The sequence below is a fragment of the Pelophylax lessonae genome (genome assembly GCF_965119305.1).
Source record: "Pelophylax lessonae genome assembly, chromosome: 1".
NCBI classification, from domain to species: domain Eukaryota; kingdom Metazoa; phylum Chordata; class Amphibia; order Anura; family Ranidae; genus Pelophylax; species Pelophylax lessonae.
In genome coordinates, this window is record NC_138768.1 from 550734730 (window position 1) to 550751797 (window position 17068).

At 46.4% G+C, this 17068-nt stretch overlaps 1 protein-coding gene across 1 annotated transcript in view; it reads left to right on the plus strand.

Moving 5' to 3' along the window:
• ELP1 (elongator acetyltransferase complex subunit 1) overlaps positions 1 to 17068 on the plus strand; it is a 153617-nt gene that overhangs the window by 72940 nt on the left and 63609 nt on the right. The window contains exons 21-24 of the mRNA XM_082243694.1: positions 469 to 547; positions 631 to 710; positions 4491 to 4628; positions 13748 to 13833. Coding sequence (XP_082099820.1) covers positions 469 to 547; positions 631 to 710; positions 4491 to 4628; positions 13748 to 13833 — 383 coding nt within the window. The remainder of the gene's footprint in view (positions 1 to 468; positions 548 to 630; positions 711 to 4490; positions 4629 to 13747; positions 13834 to 17068) is intronic.

The following is a 17068-nucleotide window of genomic DNA, read 5'->3' on the forward strand; positions in this document are numbered from 1 at the left end:
TGGACACAGAAAAACACAGGTGATTTCTTTAGAATACCAAAAGGTAGGAATTTTCAACAAAGTTTGTTAAATTCTTGCAGTGTACATATATCACCAGGCGGCAGTGCCCCTGTCAGAATATAATAACTTAGCGGCAGAGATCACCACACTAACATCGCTTGTGTCAGTATGGCAATCTGTACGTTTTTTTACTTTTTGTGACCCAACTTAACAGCTTGGTTTATATGTAAATTCAAAGGCAGATCCAAGGAGCTTGAATCTTATGGAATTTTGGGAGAATTCTAAACCTTGCCATGTTTTAAGTTCTGGGATTAACCAACAGTCAGTTAAGGCTACTTGAACATGTTTAACAGGGATGAGCTATTAAATATTGCATAGTAAAACATTAATGCAAGGGACTTGTCTTGTGTCTCCAACTATATGATTTTAGATGTCATTAAATTATATATTTTATTTTATTTTTTTTAGTTTGCAGTTTAAAGATGCTTTTGAATGTATGAGAAAACTGAGAATCAACTTAAACTTAATATATGATCACAATCCAAAGGTATTACTTTCTTCTACACTTTATCTTTATTTCCTTGTTTAGAATGCAGGATAGTACTTAACATTTGTTCGAATGTGTTACAGGTTTTTCTGGACAACGTGGATATATTTGTTAAGCAAATTGACTCTGTAAATTCTATCAATTTGTTTCTTACTGAATTGAAGTAAGTATATTCAATTTTGCTTTTATCATAATGTTTTCCTGTGTAGTGTCACCTCAATAAGGAAAATTAAGATCACAAATGTTACCTTGCTACTTTGCTTTAATTTCATGATTTTATTAAAAAAATAAACCAATTTTTAGTTACAATATAAAGGATGAGGTTGTATCGAGCTAAATAGATACCAAACATTCTGTGTCTCAAAATTGTGTGTGATATTGCAAAAAACTACAGTGCCCAAACATCACCATAGGTGACACTATAAACGTCTTTACAGCTCATCAGTTTAGAGTTAACTAGGTGCTCCTATGCTAGAAATACTCTTCACACTCTGACATTCACGGGGATATGTCACACATGTAGTGCAACTGCGTGCACACCCTGGGTTTGTGTTTGTGCATGTGTGTGGGGCAACAGGAGTTAAGGCAATTTTGTTTTTTAATTTGAATATATATTATTAACTTGATTTCTATCACAAGGGGTTAATAAATCCTTATGTGATGGCATTGAATAGGTGACAGATACTCTTAAAGAAGACATTAGGGGTATAATAGACCCCAATGTCTCCCCTGCCCTTTACACCATCTAACCAAGCACAGATCGGCTTAGTTAGATGTGTCCCCTGGCTGTACTGGCCAGGAAATGGTGCATCTGAAACTGAAGTTGCTTCCAGTTTTATTGTTTACATGTGAGATCAAGGCATGAATTTGCCTCAGTCTCGCATCACTTTCCCTCCCCTAGCCGGCGATTGTATTCCTGGAATCCCAGTAAAAGCCCGGGAACCGCGGGAGGGGGGACCGCGCTGCCAGCTCTGTACAAGTGAATGGCAGCAAAGGCGTTGCCACGTCACTTCTTAAGCCGGGAGTTGGCTTAACAAAACCTGCTACTGCAGCCAGCAGCTTGTAATTAAAGGTTCAAGTTAATGTTTACTATCTAAATTTGCTGGCAGGTGCTTAAAGCGGTAGTATCCCGCTTTTTGACACTTTTACCTACAGGTAAGCCTATAATAAGGCTTACCTGTAGGTACAAATAATATCTCCTAAACCGGCATGGTTTAGGAGATATTTACACTGCATGCAGCCGCTCGTGCGAGCGGCGCATGCGCTCTGAAGGTCCGGGGGACCTTCAATAAAGTGAAGGAGCTTGCCGGAAAAATCACTCCCGCGCGCATGCGCGGGAGTGACGTCATCGCGGCTCCGGCCAATCATCGTGCCGGAGCCATCTCTTCCGGCCAATCAGCGTGCCGGAGCCACCGAACCCAGAAGAGACGACGAGGGACCATGGCAGCGCCCGCAGCGATGTCCGGGGGTCCGTGTCGGGGCTTCGTTTTCAGGTAAGTTACACATAATGGGCTAGTATGCGTTGCATACTAGCTCATTATGCATTTGTCTTGCAGGTTTTTTTTTAATTTTTTTTTTTTTTTTATTGAGTTTACAACCGCTTTAACTAAAAATCTCATTTCCTTCACCTGTCTCCTTTCTGAAATTGCCGCTTTATTATATGGCAGTTTTAACAGCAATGAAGAAAACCCTGCAGACATTTCTAAATGCACGTAATGGTTTTTAAATGGTGCCCTTCAGGCTGAGTGTTTTATCTACATTTTGGCGCTGTCTGTTTAATTGCATTTAGATAAAAAAAAGAAATCTGTGCATCCAAGGTCCGACTGGAAACTCCAGTTGCAGCTTATCGCGTGTAAACTTGGCTAAACTTGCTTTAAAATATGAACATCTAAGCGCAGGAAAATGTGATCTACAAAGCATTAAAGTTGTTTTACATTTCCCAGATAAGTACTTCTTCATTTAGAAAAGCTAAACACAGGAGTGCCAGCATGAATGAGATCTCAGGCTGAGTTCAGATATGCCGCGGCTGACATTATGGGGTCTGGTGCGTCCCTGTTCACTGATTCAGGAGTGAATCGGGTCCACATTTTTGCCCAAATTTGAACCTGAATCTGAACCAAAGATGCACAGGACCTTTTTTAACCACTTAAGCCCCGGAAGATTTTACCCCCTTCCTGACCAGGGGTTTTTTTTTTTTTTTTTTACTGCGTGACTTTAATGGACAATTGCGCGGTCGTGCGACGCTGTACCTAAACGAATTTCACGTCTTTTTTCCCCACAAACAGAGCTTTCTTTTGGTGGTATTTGATCACCTGTGTGATTTTTTGATCATGCGCTATAAACAAAAAAATGGCATAAATTTTGCAAAAATAACTATTTTTCACTTTTTTTTTTATATGAAATTCCCCCCCAAAAAATGTAAAAATCAAACTTTTTTAACATTTTCGGCCAATTTGTTTTATGCTACATATGTTTGGTAAAAAAAATCGCAAAAAGCGTATATTTTGATTGGTTTGCGCAAAAGTTATCGCGTTTACTAACAAAGGGAAAGATTTTTGGTGTTTTTTTTAAACGAGTAATGGCGGCGATCTGCAATTTTTTTTTTTTTTTTGCGGTACTGCGACATTGCGGCGGACAGATCGGACCCTTGACTGACATTTTTGACACTTTTGGGGTTACCAGTGACATTACTGCAGTAATCAGTGCTATACATATGCACTGTTACTGTAAAAATGACACTGGCAGGGAAGGGGTTAACTGTATTGGAGAGGGAGGGGTTAAGTGTGTCCTAGGGGCGCGTTTCTAACTGTGATGGGACAGGTCTCCTATTGTAAAAACAGAGATCAACGGTTCTACATACTAGAACCGTCTGATCTCCATTTTTACACAGGGGAGAATGACAGGCGGCTTGTTTACATAAGCCGCCCGCCTTTCTCCCGCTCTACTGACGATCGTAGTGTGACCGGCGGACATCGGGTCCGCCGGTCACACGCCCGGACTCCTCTGTGAACGAGCTGAGGCGGGCGCGCGCTTCAGCGGGCGCGTGCTCGCCCGCTATTGGCTCAAAACCCGGTGACAGGCTAGCGACGTAGACCTACGTCACTCTGCCTGGCCGGGGCTGATTGCCGCAGTAAATATACTGTGCGCAGTCGGCAACCGGTTAAATGTGGACCGCGTCCTCCCTGGAGTTGTGTGAACCATCTCCATTGAGAGCCGGTCACACTCTCCTATCATGTGAATTGGATGCAGGGAAACCTGCATCCAATTCACATATGTGTTCACCCAGTTTATGTGTACACGCTCATACACAAATACACCCACCCTATTTTTTTTTTTTTTACAGCATAGTTTGCAGGGAAACCACATGCACTGTGAAAATGCTGTTAATGGCCAGTTATTTCCAAATCCTCTGAATAAAGTACAATTAAAGGCATAATTCTTTTGTTTCCATTTTGGAAGGTAATAACGACGGCAAGTTTTTTTTTTTTTTGTTTGTTTATTTATGTATTTATTTTTGCCATCTGTTTTCCCTTCACTTCCTTTCCCATTGCCAAAACAGGAAATGAGAGGAAAAGTGAAGGAATCCTTGGTAGTCACCAGAACTTGTGTCCCCACTGGAAGATTTCCCCTCTTACCGTTCTAGGAACAGCCCAAAATGTATGAATTTCTTCTTTTTTTTTTCTCTCAGGACAAATAGTTCCAATATCCCACAGACCGAGATAAAAACATACCAGAAGTTCTAAACCCTCTCTACTCTATCCAAATCTAAAAAAAATGGTTTGCTAGTAGTTATACTTTAGGTTTTTTTTTTCTCTCTGTTGCAATGGTCTCTTGCACATTACTCAAAGACATTTTGAAAAATAAGAAGACATTTTAAAGATTAGGAAAATAAAACAAATCATTGTGGTCATTGTTCTTGCTAATGACATAACTTTGTTCTCAGAGAAGAAGATGTGACGAAGACTATGTATCCCAGTCATACGCCTTCATCCCCGCCATCTTCCCAGACATCTAGAGCTAAAAAAGTTGATATCGTATGTGATGCCATCAGAGAGGCCGTGGAGAAATTGAGTCCTCAGAAGTATGTTGTTGTGAAGGTTTTTTTTCCTCTTACTAATAATAGATCAAATCTGAGACCGACCGAGAAGTCTGGAATGATTTATTTGAAGACATCATGCACTAAATTACAATCCCAGTTCCCAAAAAGTGGGGCGCTATGTAAAATCTACATAAAAACAGAATGCAATGATTTGCAAATCTCATAAAGCCATGTTTTATTCACAATAGAAATTAAAAAAAACACATCTATTATTTAAACTTAGAAAATGTACCATTTTAAGTAAAAAATAAGGATTTTGGAATTGATGGCAGCAGCCGGTCTCAAAAAAGGTTGGGACAGGGCAGCAACAAGCTAGGAAAGTACAGCCCCGATTCCAACCTTTTTTTTTAATTGGGGTTGCATTTTAGGCTTTTTAGCATTAACATAAATAAAGCTGGCCATACTCTAGAAAAATGTCCTTTGAAAACTTCTATTTCAGGAAGGTTAATTCGATTTTAAAATCCTTAATGGGGTCAAACTGATGTGTTTTGTGTAGTTCAGTGGCAAGAAAATTCAAAGGAGCAGGATGAAATTTTTTTTTCTGGAACGAATGTATTTCTGACAGTGAGTGTAGTTTTTGTTTAGGAAATTATTCATTCCAAAATTCAATGTTAAAAGCAAACTACATTTTAAAGTACTTTTGAACATCATAATTAATAAGTCATCAAACGTACTGATGAATTTCATAGGGAAATCTACTAGTTGGGCCATCTTAAAGCTACATGTATAAATAATGGCTTTAACCTCCCAGGCGCACACCTTACCTGAGTTCAAAGGAGATATTTCTGCTCTTATGGTTCTATTGGTGCCTCATTAGCAGTAGTTAAGCACTGTGCTGCTTTACAATCAGCAGACCAACCAGACTGTCTCCTGAATAACATTAATGGCTGTTCATTCTTTGTTGCCATAGCACAGTTGGTCACATGACTCGCACACCCTTCTGTTACTGCAGTGAGGCTCTGTGATATCCTTATCAGTTCCAAGAGCAGCATGATCAGTTTAGATGGGTTCCGTGTGCTTGCTCAGCAGTGGTTTCCTTCTTGGTTCCTGGAGTTTTTCTGGCAATCTGTTACATAATGTAGAAGGTGTGCTGTAACACACCTTCTACATCATGGGTGTCCAGCCTTTTGGCTTCTCTGGGCCACATTGAGTGGAGAGAAATTTTCTTGGGCCGCATATAAAATATATACTATAGTTAAGGTATATAAGTAATAAAACGCTGCCGCACCCTTCCATGGCTGCTGCGCCCCCCAGCACTAATTTAACACAACTAGTGGATGATCCCCTTCGAGGCTGCCTCTGTGGCCATGTCCCGGACTCGACTTCCTTCCTCCCCAGCAAAAAAAAAAGAAAATTGTCAGGGGGGCATTGGGCCGCATCGTCTTCGGTTCCGGGCCGCAGGTTGGACATGCCTGTTCTACATTATGTTACCGATTTTTGGTTTGGCTATTGTGTACCCAACAACAAGTCAATCTTTTGTTGTATGTATACTTAATGGGTAAAGCAGCATCTAGTAGCCCAAGTACAAGGTCCTCCAGAGGGATCAATTAATTCAACCTGATGTATGCCCTATCCCGCTCTACTGCTCCTACTTTGACTTTCTGCCTCCCAAGATTGAGATGTAGGGCGTTCTGGTGATCCTCATTGTATTAAATTGTCCCTAAAGAACGTGGTACTCAGACTCTTGGCAAGATCTTTCTTTGGATCATCTGGACCCAAAAACTGGTCCATCATCCTGCTTCTCAGTCGCTGGCTTTGGTAGCATCGCTGTTAAAGCCCAGGTGCTGGGGGGCAGGGGGTCTATCAAATTCAGTCATCCCTACCCTCCCAAAGGCTAGGAAGTTGTCTTCTCAAATAGTCGATTATTGCACCAGCATTGCTGCAAGGATAGGAAAGTCCTAGTAAGTACTCTTGGTTCTGGCCATCCTGTTTCAGAGACTGACGGTCTCTTAATTCCTTTGTTAAGGCCTTTGTGCAGGGTGTTGCACACATTGCTCCTCCTGTGCATATTATATAGAGCTTAATGGTAGTTCACCTAAAGCACACCACACAGATATGAACCAGGCCTTACCTGTAAAATCGTTTTCTTGAAGTTCAGTAGTACAGGAAACAGGTCCCTTCCCTCTGTTATTTATGATATCCATATTGCTTGCTACAAAAAGCAGGCTTGCTGGGAGTGGGAGGGGGTTATATAGGGGATTTCCCTGTAACTTTTTTGTTTTGCCAGTGTCCATTAACCTGAAGGTAGCTGCATATAATCCATGGGTAAGACCAAAGCTCCTCTGTTCTGTGTGGTACTAATATAAGGGTTTAGAGTTAAAGTGATTGTAAAGTCAGAAGGTTTTTTTCCTATCTTAATGCATTCTATGCATTAAGATAAAAATTCTTCTGTGTGAAGCAACTCCCCTAATACTTACCTGAGCCCCCTCTCTATCCAGGGATGTGCATGAGTGCTTCAGCTGTTCTCGCTCTCCTGATTGGCTAAGATACAGCAGCGGCGCTATTGGCTCCCACTGCTGTCAATCACACTAAGTTAGCCAATCAGGAGAGAGTGGGGGTGGGGCCGAACAGCAGCTCCATATCTGAATGGATACACGGAGCTGCAGCTCAGCTCGGTTGCCCCCATAGCAAGCTGCTTGCTGTGGGGGCACTCAACATGAGGAAGGGGCCAGGAGCACCAAAGAGGGACCCAAAAAGAGGAGGATCTGGGCTGCTTTGCGCAAAACCACTGAGGAGGTAATTATTGATAGAATTTGCAGTCACTTTAAGTTAAAAATATTATTTCTCTTACGTCCTCCGACAGTCGCCGCCTCTTCACATTCGTCACAATGGGGTTATTGACCTTTGCTCCGTAGGAGTAGCTAGGCAACAGAATATGTTAATATCAAAGCTTTTAGCATACCCCACCCCTAGGGGGTGGTCCCCTCAGTCAATACCCTCCTGCTTCCTGCATTCCTACCTCAGTTTCATTTGTCTAGCTCAGGAGTTAGCAGGCTTCCCTGTGCTGGGATTTCAGTCTCAGCCTCTATTCTCTTTTTTTGATTGTATTTCAAGTATTTTCTCTTCTTTACTTAGCTGTTATTTTTCAGCATTAGTTTAGATCTTCGGATGAAGATGATCATGCGGAGCTGGGTCTCGGGCTGGCCTCCCTGGGTACCCGGGGTTCAGGGCCAGTGGCTTCCCAGCCTGCCATCGAGCGTTCAGCTCAGGTTTCCCTGGCATTTGTGAACGACCCATCCCTGTTCGCTGCAGGGATGCTGCGGTGAGGTGGCTACCTCACCGGACTCCATTTGCGGTTTCGCACCGCAGGTCCACTGCGTCCTGGCTGCGACTCTCCCTGTCCCTAGTGCAGCGGTTTGATCACTTGTGCGGGTTCCCCACGCCATCCGGATGGTAAGTGTATTCTGTGTGGGGACCTGTCTGTTTTGGGTGTCAGTCTGGGACTGTGGGACCCTGCATGTCTGTGAAAAATCTTTGAGCTCCCTGTCAGTACTAGCTGCCTTTCTGTGGGCTGAAGAGGGAGGGGGGGCTCTCCTGCTCTGCTCTGTGTAACAGGCTGAGAGTTCTGTGAGACATGCTGTATGCTATGTGTGACATGCTTGTGCAGAGTTTTTGGAGCATACTGTGCGGCGACCGCTGCTGCGGTCCGCCATTTTTTTACAGCTAGCTATGGTGGCCGGTCCTGTGTGAAAAGAGCGGCGTTTTTGGCGGCAAGCGCCGCCATTTTGGCGGCGATCGATCCGGCCTCATGTCAGCACTGTTTTTCTGTATCTGCCTATGGAGCCTCAGCCAGCGGCCATGTTTGTGTAGCCTTTACATAGGCTTCATAAGGGCGGTCAGCCTTGCATCACTTCCTTTTCCTCTGGGACAGCGATCGGTGCAGCAGCCTCTGTGATCCCTCCAGGTTTTACCTTTCCATATTCCTGTATTCTTTGCCTTGTATTCCTATCCCTGTGGGGGTCAGTGTATTCTGTGAGTGCGGTGGGCTACGATCGCCGCGACCTTAAAGGGGCAGTACTCCTTTTTTTCCTAAGTTACTGGGGCATGGATTCTCAGGAAAGCAAGTTTCCTCCCTCCTTGGTAGGGGGCCAAGGGGCTGCTGCTTCCCCCGAGGGGACTGATCTGGCTACTATTGTGGCTAACCTAGCTGCTCAGGTGCAGATGCTGGTGGCTGATCGATCCACAAAAAGGCCCAGAGTGTCAATTTCCTCTGATTCAGAGGGCGATGGGGATGCTATGGCTGGAGTGCCCTTCTCAGGGTCTCGCTCATCTCTAGACCTTGCGGGGTCTGAAGGGGAGGCTGAGGTGGAAGGGGTTGATAATTCTCCCCCTGGCTCGTCTGAAGAGCTTGCACTCATGGATGAGTTGGTTGCTTCTATCAAGCAAACGCTGCTTTTGGAGGATGAACCGTGTCCTCCTGTTTTGATGTCCTCGTACGGGACGCAAAGGAAACGCACAATGTCGCAGGTTTTTCCTTGCTCTACGGAATTTCAGCGCGCTGTTGAGGAGCAATGGCGCAACATAAAGAAGCCTTTTGCTGTGCCAAGTAGGTTCGAGCTGCGTTATCCTTTTACAGCAGCTACTGATGAGCGTTGGTGTGTGCCGCCTCAGGTGGATCACGCGGTGGCGATTTTGAATAAATCCACTGCGATCCCTGCTGAGGATACCCCGGTGTTCCGGGACCCTACGGACAGGAGATTGGAGTCTCTGGCCCATCACTCTTATACGGTTGCGGGCTCTATGCTGAAGCCTATTTTTGCTTCCATTATGGCAGCCCAGGCTATTGCCGATTGGACGCAGGTGCTCAGGCGCACCCTGGTGACTGACTCTGCCTCGCCATCAACATTGGCTATGGTGGATCAGATTCATCAGGGTGTCATGAATTTGTGTGATGCGGACCTAGATATGGTCCCTTTGGCTGCGCGTCTGCAGAGTGTGGCGGTGTTGTTGGTCTGTTGACCAATCTTCTCGCAAGACTTTGGCTAATTTGCCTTACGCGGGATCTCGCCTTTTTGGCGCATCTTTGGATACTCTGATAAAGGGTATTTCTGGGGGTAAGAGTACTCTTTTGCCCCAGACTCACAAGTCTAAGTTTGTTCGCGGTAAGAAGAATACTTTGTTTAGACCCTCTCAGGGGTCCTTTCGTGCCTTTCGGTCGCACTATAAGGGTAAGCCCTTCAAGGGACAAGGCTCCCAGAAAAAGCCGTGGGCAGGTAAGCAGAAGTCCGGCCAGTCCGGGTCCGCTGCCCATAACAATACGGCCTGAAGGGGCGCCCTCACCCAGTTCTGGGGTGGGGGGACGTTTGCTCGGTTTTCTTCAACCCTGGCTGGCCTGCGTTCGGGACAAGATCGAGTTTCTCTCTCGGCCGGCGGGCAGATTTTTTCCCTCAAATCTTCAGCTGTCTCCGGAGCGATTGCGGGATCTGCACCTGGCGGTGCGGGACCTGCGGGCTCAGGGAGTGGTGATTCCGGTGCCTCATCGGGACAGATTTCGGGGGTTCTATTCAAATCTGTTCACTGTGCCCAGAAAGGAGGGCAAGGTACGTCCGATTCTGGACTTGAAAGCTCTGAACCGCTTGTGCGGGTTCGCAAGTTCCGCATGGAATCCCTGCGATCAGTGGTGGCTGCCCTGGTTCCGGGGGAATTCATGGCCTCCACCGACTTGAAGGATGCGTACCTTCACATTCCCATTTTCGAGGGTCACCAGCAGTACCTTCGATTCGCCATTGCGGAGGATCACTACCAATTCGTGGCGTAACCCTTTGGTCTCGCTTCGGCTCCGCAGGTTTTCACCAAGGTGCTTGCGCCGGTTCTGGCTTTGTTGAGAGCCCAGGGCATCTCGGTCCTGGGGTATCTGGACGATATTCTGGTTCGGTCTGCGACCAGTCAGGATCTGGTGAACGACCTGTCCATCACGATGCAGACTCTGCAGGAGTTCGGTTGGACGATAAATTTTCCGAAGTCGACGCTGTGTCCGTCGGTTCGTCTTCCTTACCTGGGAATGATCCTGGACTCTGTTCAGGCGAAGGTCTTCCTGCCGGAAGACGAGCTCCGGAAGCTTCAGGAAGAAGTCGGGTCCCCCAGGGACGTTCAGTACTCGTCCCTCCGGACGTGCATGAGGTGTCTGGGGCTGATGGTCTCGGCTTTTGAGGCGATTCCCTTTGCCCAGTTTCACACGCGGGGTCTCCAAAGGGAGATTCTGGCCAGGTGGGACGGACGACCGCAATCTCTGGATCTCCAGATTTCATTGTCATCGCGCCAGAAGGGACCTTCTGTGGTGGCTCCAGTCCCCGGCGGTGTCGGGGGGCAAGTCCTTTCGCCCTTGCTCGTGGACAGTGATCACCACGGATGCCAGCCTGTCGGGCTGGGGTGGTGTTCTGGGCGTTCTGTCTGCCCAGGGAACTTGGTCGGAGGAGGAGTCCTCCCTTCTGATCAACATTCTGGAATTGCGAGCGATAAATCTCTGCCTTCGGCGTTGGTCGGACAGGCTGCAGGGCTGTCCGGTTCGGGTGCAGACGGACAATGCCACAGCGGTGGCCTACATCAACCACCAAGGGGGCACCAGGAGTGCCCGAGCGGCTCGGGAAGTAGCCGACATTCTATCTTGGGCCGAGACGCACGTCCCGGCGATTTCTGCTGTTCACATTCCGGGGGTGGAGAACTGGAAGGCGGATTATCTGAGCCGCCAGACCCTGGACCAGGGAGAATGGTCCCTTCACCCGTATGTCTTTCTGATGTTGTGCGAGAAGTGGGGGTCCCCAGATGTGGACCTGTTCGCATCTCGTCTGAACAACAAGGTGGGAAGGTTCCTGGCAGGGACGCGCGATCCTCGGGCAGACGCCTCAGACGCGTTAGTGGCGCCCTGGCATCAGTATCGTCTGATGTATGCCTTTCCACCGATTCAGCTACTGTCCAGGTTCCTTCGCAGGTTGGCCTCGGAACCGAAAACGGTGATTCTGGTGGCACCAGACTGGCCTCGCCGGTCTTGGTACGCAGACCTCGTGAATCTGGCGGTCGACGCTCCGTGGCGTCTGCCTCTTCGAGAAGATCTCCTGTCTCAAGGGCCGATATTCCATCCTGCTTTACAGTCGCTGGCTTTAACGGCCTGGCTGTTGAAACCCAGATCCTGAAGGATAGGGGTCTCTCCCCTGAGGTCATTCACACTTTGATCAAGGCTAGAAAGTCCTCTTCGGGGAAGGTTTACTACCGTGCTTGGAAGGCCTATTTTGCTTGGTGTGAGTCCAGGGGGTATTCCCCTCGCTCATACTCGGTATCAAGGGTGTTGGCTTTTCTTCAAACGGGCGTGGACCAGCGTTTGGCGTTGGCCACGATTAAGGGTCAGATTTCTGCTCTGGCCGTTCTCTTTCAACGCCCTGTGGCGTCTAATTCTTTGGTTGGCACCTTTGTTCAAGGGGTGCGGCATCTGGTCCCTCCTAGGAGGGAGCCTTTGCCTCCATGGGACTTGAATCTTGTTCTGTCCGTGTTGCAACATGCTCCCTTTGAAAAAATCAGGGAGATCTCGTTGTCTATGTTGTCCAAGAAGGTCGCCTTTTTGGTGGCAATCACCTCGGCTCGTAGGGTGTCGGAGCTGGCTGCTTTGTCCTGCAGATCTCCGTATTTGGTGGTTCACTTGGATAAGGTGGTCTTGCGACCTAACCCGTCTTTCCTTCCAAAAAGGATTTCGGAATTTCACCTCCATGAGGACATTGTCTTGCCTTCGCTTTGCGCAAAGCCTAAACATCCAAAGGAGGTGGCTTTGCATTCCTTGGATGTTGTTCGGGCGATCAGGGTTTACCTATCATCGACTGAATCCTTTCGCAAGACGGATTCTCTATTTGTTCTTCCAGAGGGGCCTCGGAAGGGCATGGCGGCGTCGGCTTCTACCATCGCCAAATGGATCAGACAGGACATTGAACAGGCCTATGCTTTGAAGGGGAAAGTTCCCCCCATGCCTGTGAAGGCGCACTCTACAAGATCTCTGAGTACGTCTTGGGCCTGTCATCATCGGGCTTCTGTGGCCCAGGTGTGTAAGGCGGCGACTTGGTCGTCCGTTCACACCTTCTCAAAATTCTACAAAGTGGATGTTCAGGCATTGGCGGATGCTTCCTTTGGCCGCAAGGTTCTTTGTGCGGCGTTGCCTTAGGGTTCCTTGTTTTTTCTTGGACCCTTGGCTGTTGGGATGTTTTTTTTTTTTTATCCCTAGGTTATTTGTTTTCCTGGGTTGTTGCTCCTGTTGAGCAAGTTTTTTCATGTTGCCCAGTTGGTTTCCTTCCTTTGGTAAGGTTCTTTTCTCTGATGTGGGTATTGCGTTGCCTTAGGCACGGCTGCTGGTTTCCCACCCCTCATGTCTACACTGCTTTGGGACGTCCCCATTGTGACGAATATGAAGAGGCGGCGACTGTCGGAGGACGTAAGAGAAAATTGAATTTTTGTAAAATCTTACCTGTAAAATTCCTTTCTCTGAGTCCTCCGACAGTCGCCACCCCCGCCCCTCTTTTGGGGTTTGTTTATGTACTCTACTGCTATACTACTGAAACTGAGGTAGGAATGCATGTCATGTATTGACTGAGGGGACCACCCCCTAGGGGTGGGGTATGCTAAAAGCTTTGATATTAACATATTATGTTGCCTAGCTACTCCTACGGAGCAAAGGTTAATAACCTCATTGTGACGAATATGAAGAGGCGGCGACTGTCGGAGGACTCAGAGAAAGGAATTTTACAGGTAAGATTTTACAAAAATTCAGTTTTTGCTTTGCCTTGCTGAAAAAAAAATATTACATAATTTCCTCATTGGCCTTTTGGCTTTGTTACTTTGATTTGTACTAAAATTTGTGCTAAATTTAAGAGGAAAAAATGTGTTGCTGGTAGTCATTTTACAACCGGCATGAAAAAAAGTCTTCTGAAATGTTTGATATCTGCAATTTGTTTGTTATATGCAACACCTTAACCTTATTGGACAATACAGAACAAAAAACTGTGTGTATCTGCATGGTTTTTCATGCTTTCTGAATGCTTACCTGTGTTTCCGAATCTTTGTTGCTAGACTATAACACATTACGTCTGACAATATGAATAATCCTTCTCCCTTTATCCCCTAAGATACTTCTTATCAATCCTCACATCTTATGTCCGTAAAACGATCCCAGAATTGGAAATCGCTCTTCAAAAAGTACACGAACTCAGAGGTAAAAAAAAAAAAGAACGAATAAAGATCTTGTCATAATCTTGAATAATATTTTTTTTATGTGTGTTTTTAACCACCTCAATACTGGGCACTTAAACCCCCTTCCTTCCCAGACCAATTTCCAGCTTTTAGCGCTGTTGCATTTTGAATGACAATTGCGCAGTCATGCAACACTGTACCTAAACCAAATTTGTGTCATTTTTTCCCCACAAATAGAGCTTTCTTTTGGTGGTATTTGATCACCGCAAGGTTTTTTCTTTTTTGGTGCACAAAGTTTTTTTGTTTAGGTTATAAAATTTTGTAAATAGATACGTTTTTTCCTGCACTGATGACGCCGCACTGATGAGGAGACACTGATGGGGTGGCAGTGATGGGGTGGCACTGAAATGCAGCACTGATGAGCACTGATAGGTAGCACTGATATGCAGCACTGATGGGCACTGATATGTGGCACTGATAGATAGCACTGATATGCAGTATTGGTGAGCACTGATATGCAGTATTGGTGGGCACTGATAGGCAGCGCTGATGGGCACTGATAGGCAGCACTGATGGGGACTGATAGGCGGCACTGATGGGCACTGATAGGTGGCACTGATGGGCAGCACTGATGGGGGGCACTGATGGGCACTGATAGGCAGCACTGGTGGGCAATAATGGGCACTGGTGGGCGGCACTGATAGATGGCAATAACGGGCACTGGTGGGCAACACTGATAGATGGCATTGGTGGGCAGCACTGATAGGGGGCTCCACTGGCAGGCTCTCTGAGCCCTGTTTGCCATCCCTGGTGGCCATGGTGGGCATCCCTGGTGGTCATGGGTGGGCATCCCTGGTGGCTCTAGTGGCACCCCCTCCCCCCAGGGCTGCACTGGTAATCAATCATCTGATTACCAGCACAGACCCCCCCCCTGTGATCAGTGAGTAATTAGAAATACTCACTGATCACCCCAGCTGCAGAATCGATCCTCTTCTCTTCTCCTCACTGACAGGATCTGTCAGGAGGAGAAGAGATCGAAGCCGTTACAACGGCTGTATTGACATTACATGACGGCTGTGATTGGACACAGTCGTCATGTGATCAGGAGGGCCAATCACAGGGCCCTCCTGCCGAGTCTTTTTGCTCTGTGTCCTAGGGACACAGGCACATCGAGATCGCGCCGCTGCGCGTGCTCGCGGCGGCGCGATCTCTCTCCTTCTGAAGGACGTTCCGGAACGTCCGATTAGAAGGACGAGACTCCCACCCGGCCATATATGTACAATGGCCCGGGCGGGAGGTGGTTAAAGTAGAATTCCTGGTTAACCCTAACTTCTCCCTAAATTGTCCACCCCGTCTACCAACAGGAATGCTTACTAACCTGTGTAAGAAAGATGTTTATATATGCCTATTTTCAGGCCGCTCTGGTCCAGTCACAGGATTCTCTTCCCCTGTGTCAGCTAGCGCTGCTGCAGGGGAGAGGAGGAAGTGCTGACAATGGGTGGACCATTGAAGCCTATGGGTGAAATCAGTGCTCCAGGCTTTACTAGCCGTTGTCAGAGCTCTCTCTTCACTCCCCTGAAGCTGCCACTGCATCTCAGAATTCCACTTGAAAGTGAATTTATTGCAAAGATGTCATCAGCACTCCAAATAGATGCGTTTCATGTGTTTATTTTGAAGACAGCATCACATAAGGCATCAGAAAGCAAGTACTCAGTGGACAATAAAACCCTGACAAAGTTTTAAACCCTTCCCCTCTATCTAATTAACCACTTGAGGACCACTGTGGCAGGGCGGCCGCTCTGCGCCAGATCACGTACCTAGTGCATGATCTGACATCTGGGCCTGCGCACACTGCTGGTGACCTGCTCCTGCTGTGATTACACACAGCAGGAGCCCAGCGGCGAGTGCCACGGACTCGATGCCCGCCGGCACGTGCCTATTACACAGGACACAGGCACAACGAAAAAAAGGCAGGATGTCGTTCTGTCAGCGGTCAAAGGTATTGATCCTGTTTTTCTGCAAAGCAGGAACACTGATCTTTGCCTTCTCCTAGTCAAAGCACCTCCCCCACAGTGAGTAAGAAACAACAGTTTCTTTTAGTCGCCCCTGATGTTACTCCCCTTCCCTGCCAAAGTCATTAGTACATTGACAGTGCATATTTTTAGCACTGATTACTGTAAAAATGTCACTGGACCCCGAAAAAGTGTCAGGTGTTCGATATTGTCCGCCGCAATATTGCAGTCCCACTATAAGTCGCTGATTGCTGCCATTACTAGTAAAAATAAATAAATAAAAATATTCCATAGTTTGTAGAAGCTATAACATTTGCGCAAACCAGTCAATAAACGCTTATTGGTGTTTTTTTTTTTTTTTTTACCAAAAATATGTAGCAGAATACATATTGGCTTAAAATGATGAAGAAGTTTGATCTTTGACATTTTTTTATTGGATGTGTTTTAGAGCAGAAAGTAAAAAATATTGTTTTTTTTTATTCAAAATTGTTGGGGTTTTTTTTTTTTTTATAGCGCAAAAAAAAAAAAACCGCAGAGGTGATCAAATACCACCAAAAGAAAGCTCTATTTGTGGGGGGGGAAAAGGACACATTTTATTTGGGTACAGTGTTGCATGGCCACGCAGTTGTCAGTTAAATTAATGCAGTGCCGTATCGCAAAAAATGGCCTGGTCTAGGAAGGGGAGTAAACCTTCCGGAGGTGAGGTGGCTAAAGAAAAAGTTTGGGCTGGGGTTTGGATTGGATTATTAGCCATACAAAAAAGTGTATTGTTTTTAATGAAAATCTGCAAGACAGAAACTTGTCCATAGGCTTTCCATGAGGTAATACCATTGAAGCACAAGAGAATGTACTGTCTGTATTTTATTTTATTTTTTTTTAATTGCATATTTATTAATTTGCAAAGAAAGATAGCAATCATTACAGAGTAGAAATAGACAGCAAGCTATAGGATACAGTCAGGGCCGGTGCTAGACTGTTTTGCGCCCTAGGCAAGACCAGCTACTTGCGCCCCCCCCCCAAAAATAAAAAACTGTACATATTGCCCTCTTTGCTACACATAATGCCCCCTTTAACCCTACACTCCCCTTCCTGTATACACTGCCCTCTTGAATCCTACACCCCCTTCCTATACACACTGCCCCCCTTTAACCCTACACCCCCCTTCCTGTACACACTGCCCCCCTCTCTAGAGGTGACATCCACCGGGGATAAGGAGGTGACAGGAGAAAAATGTGGCACTGGCCA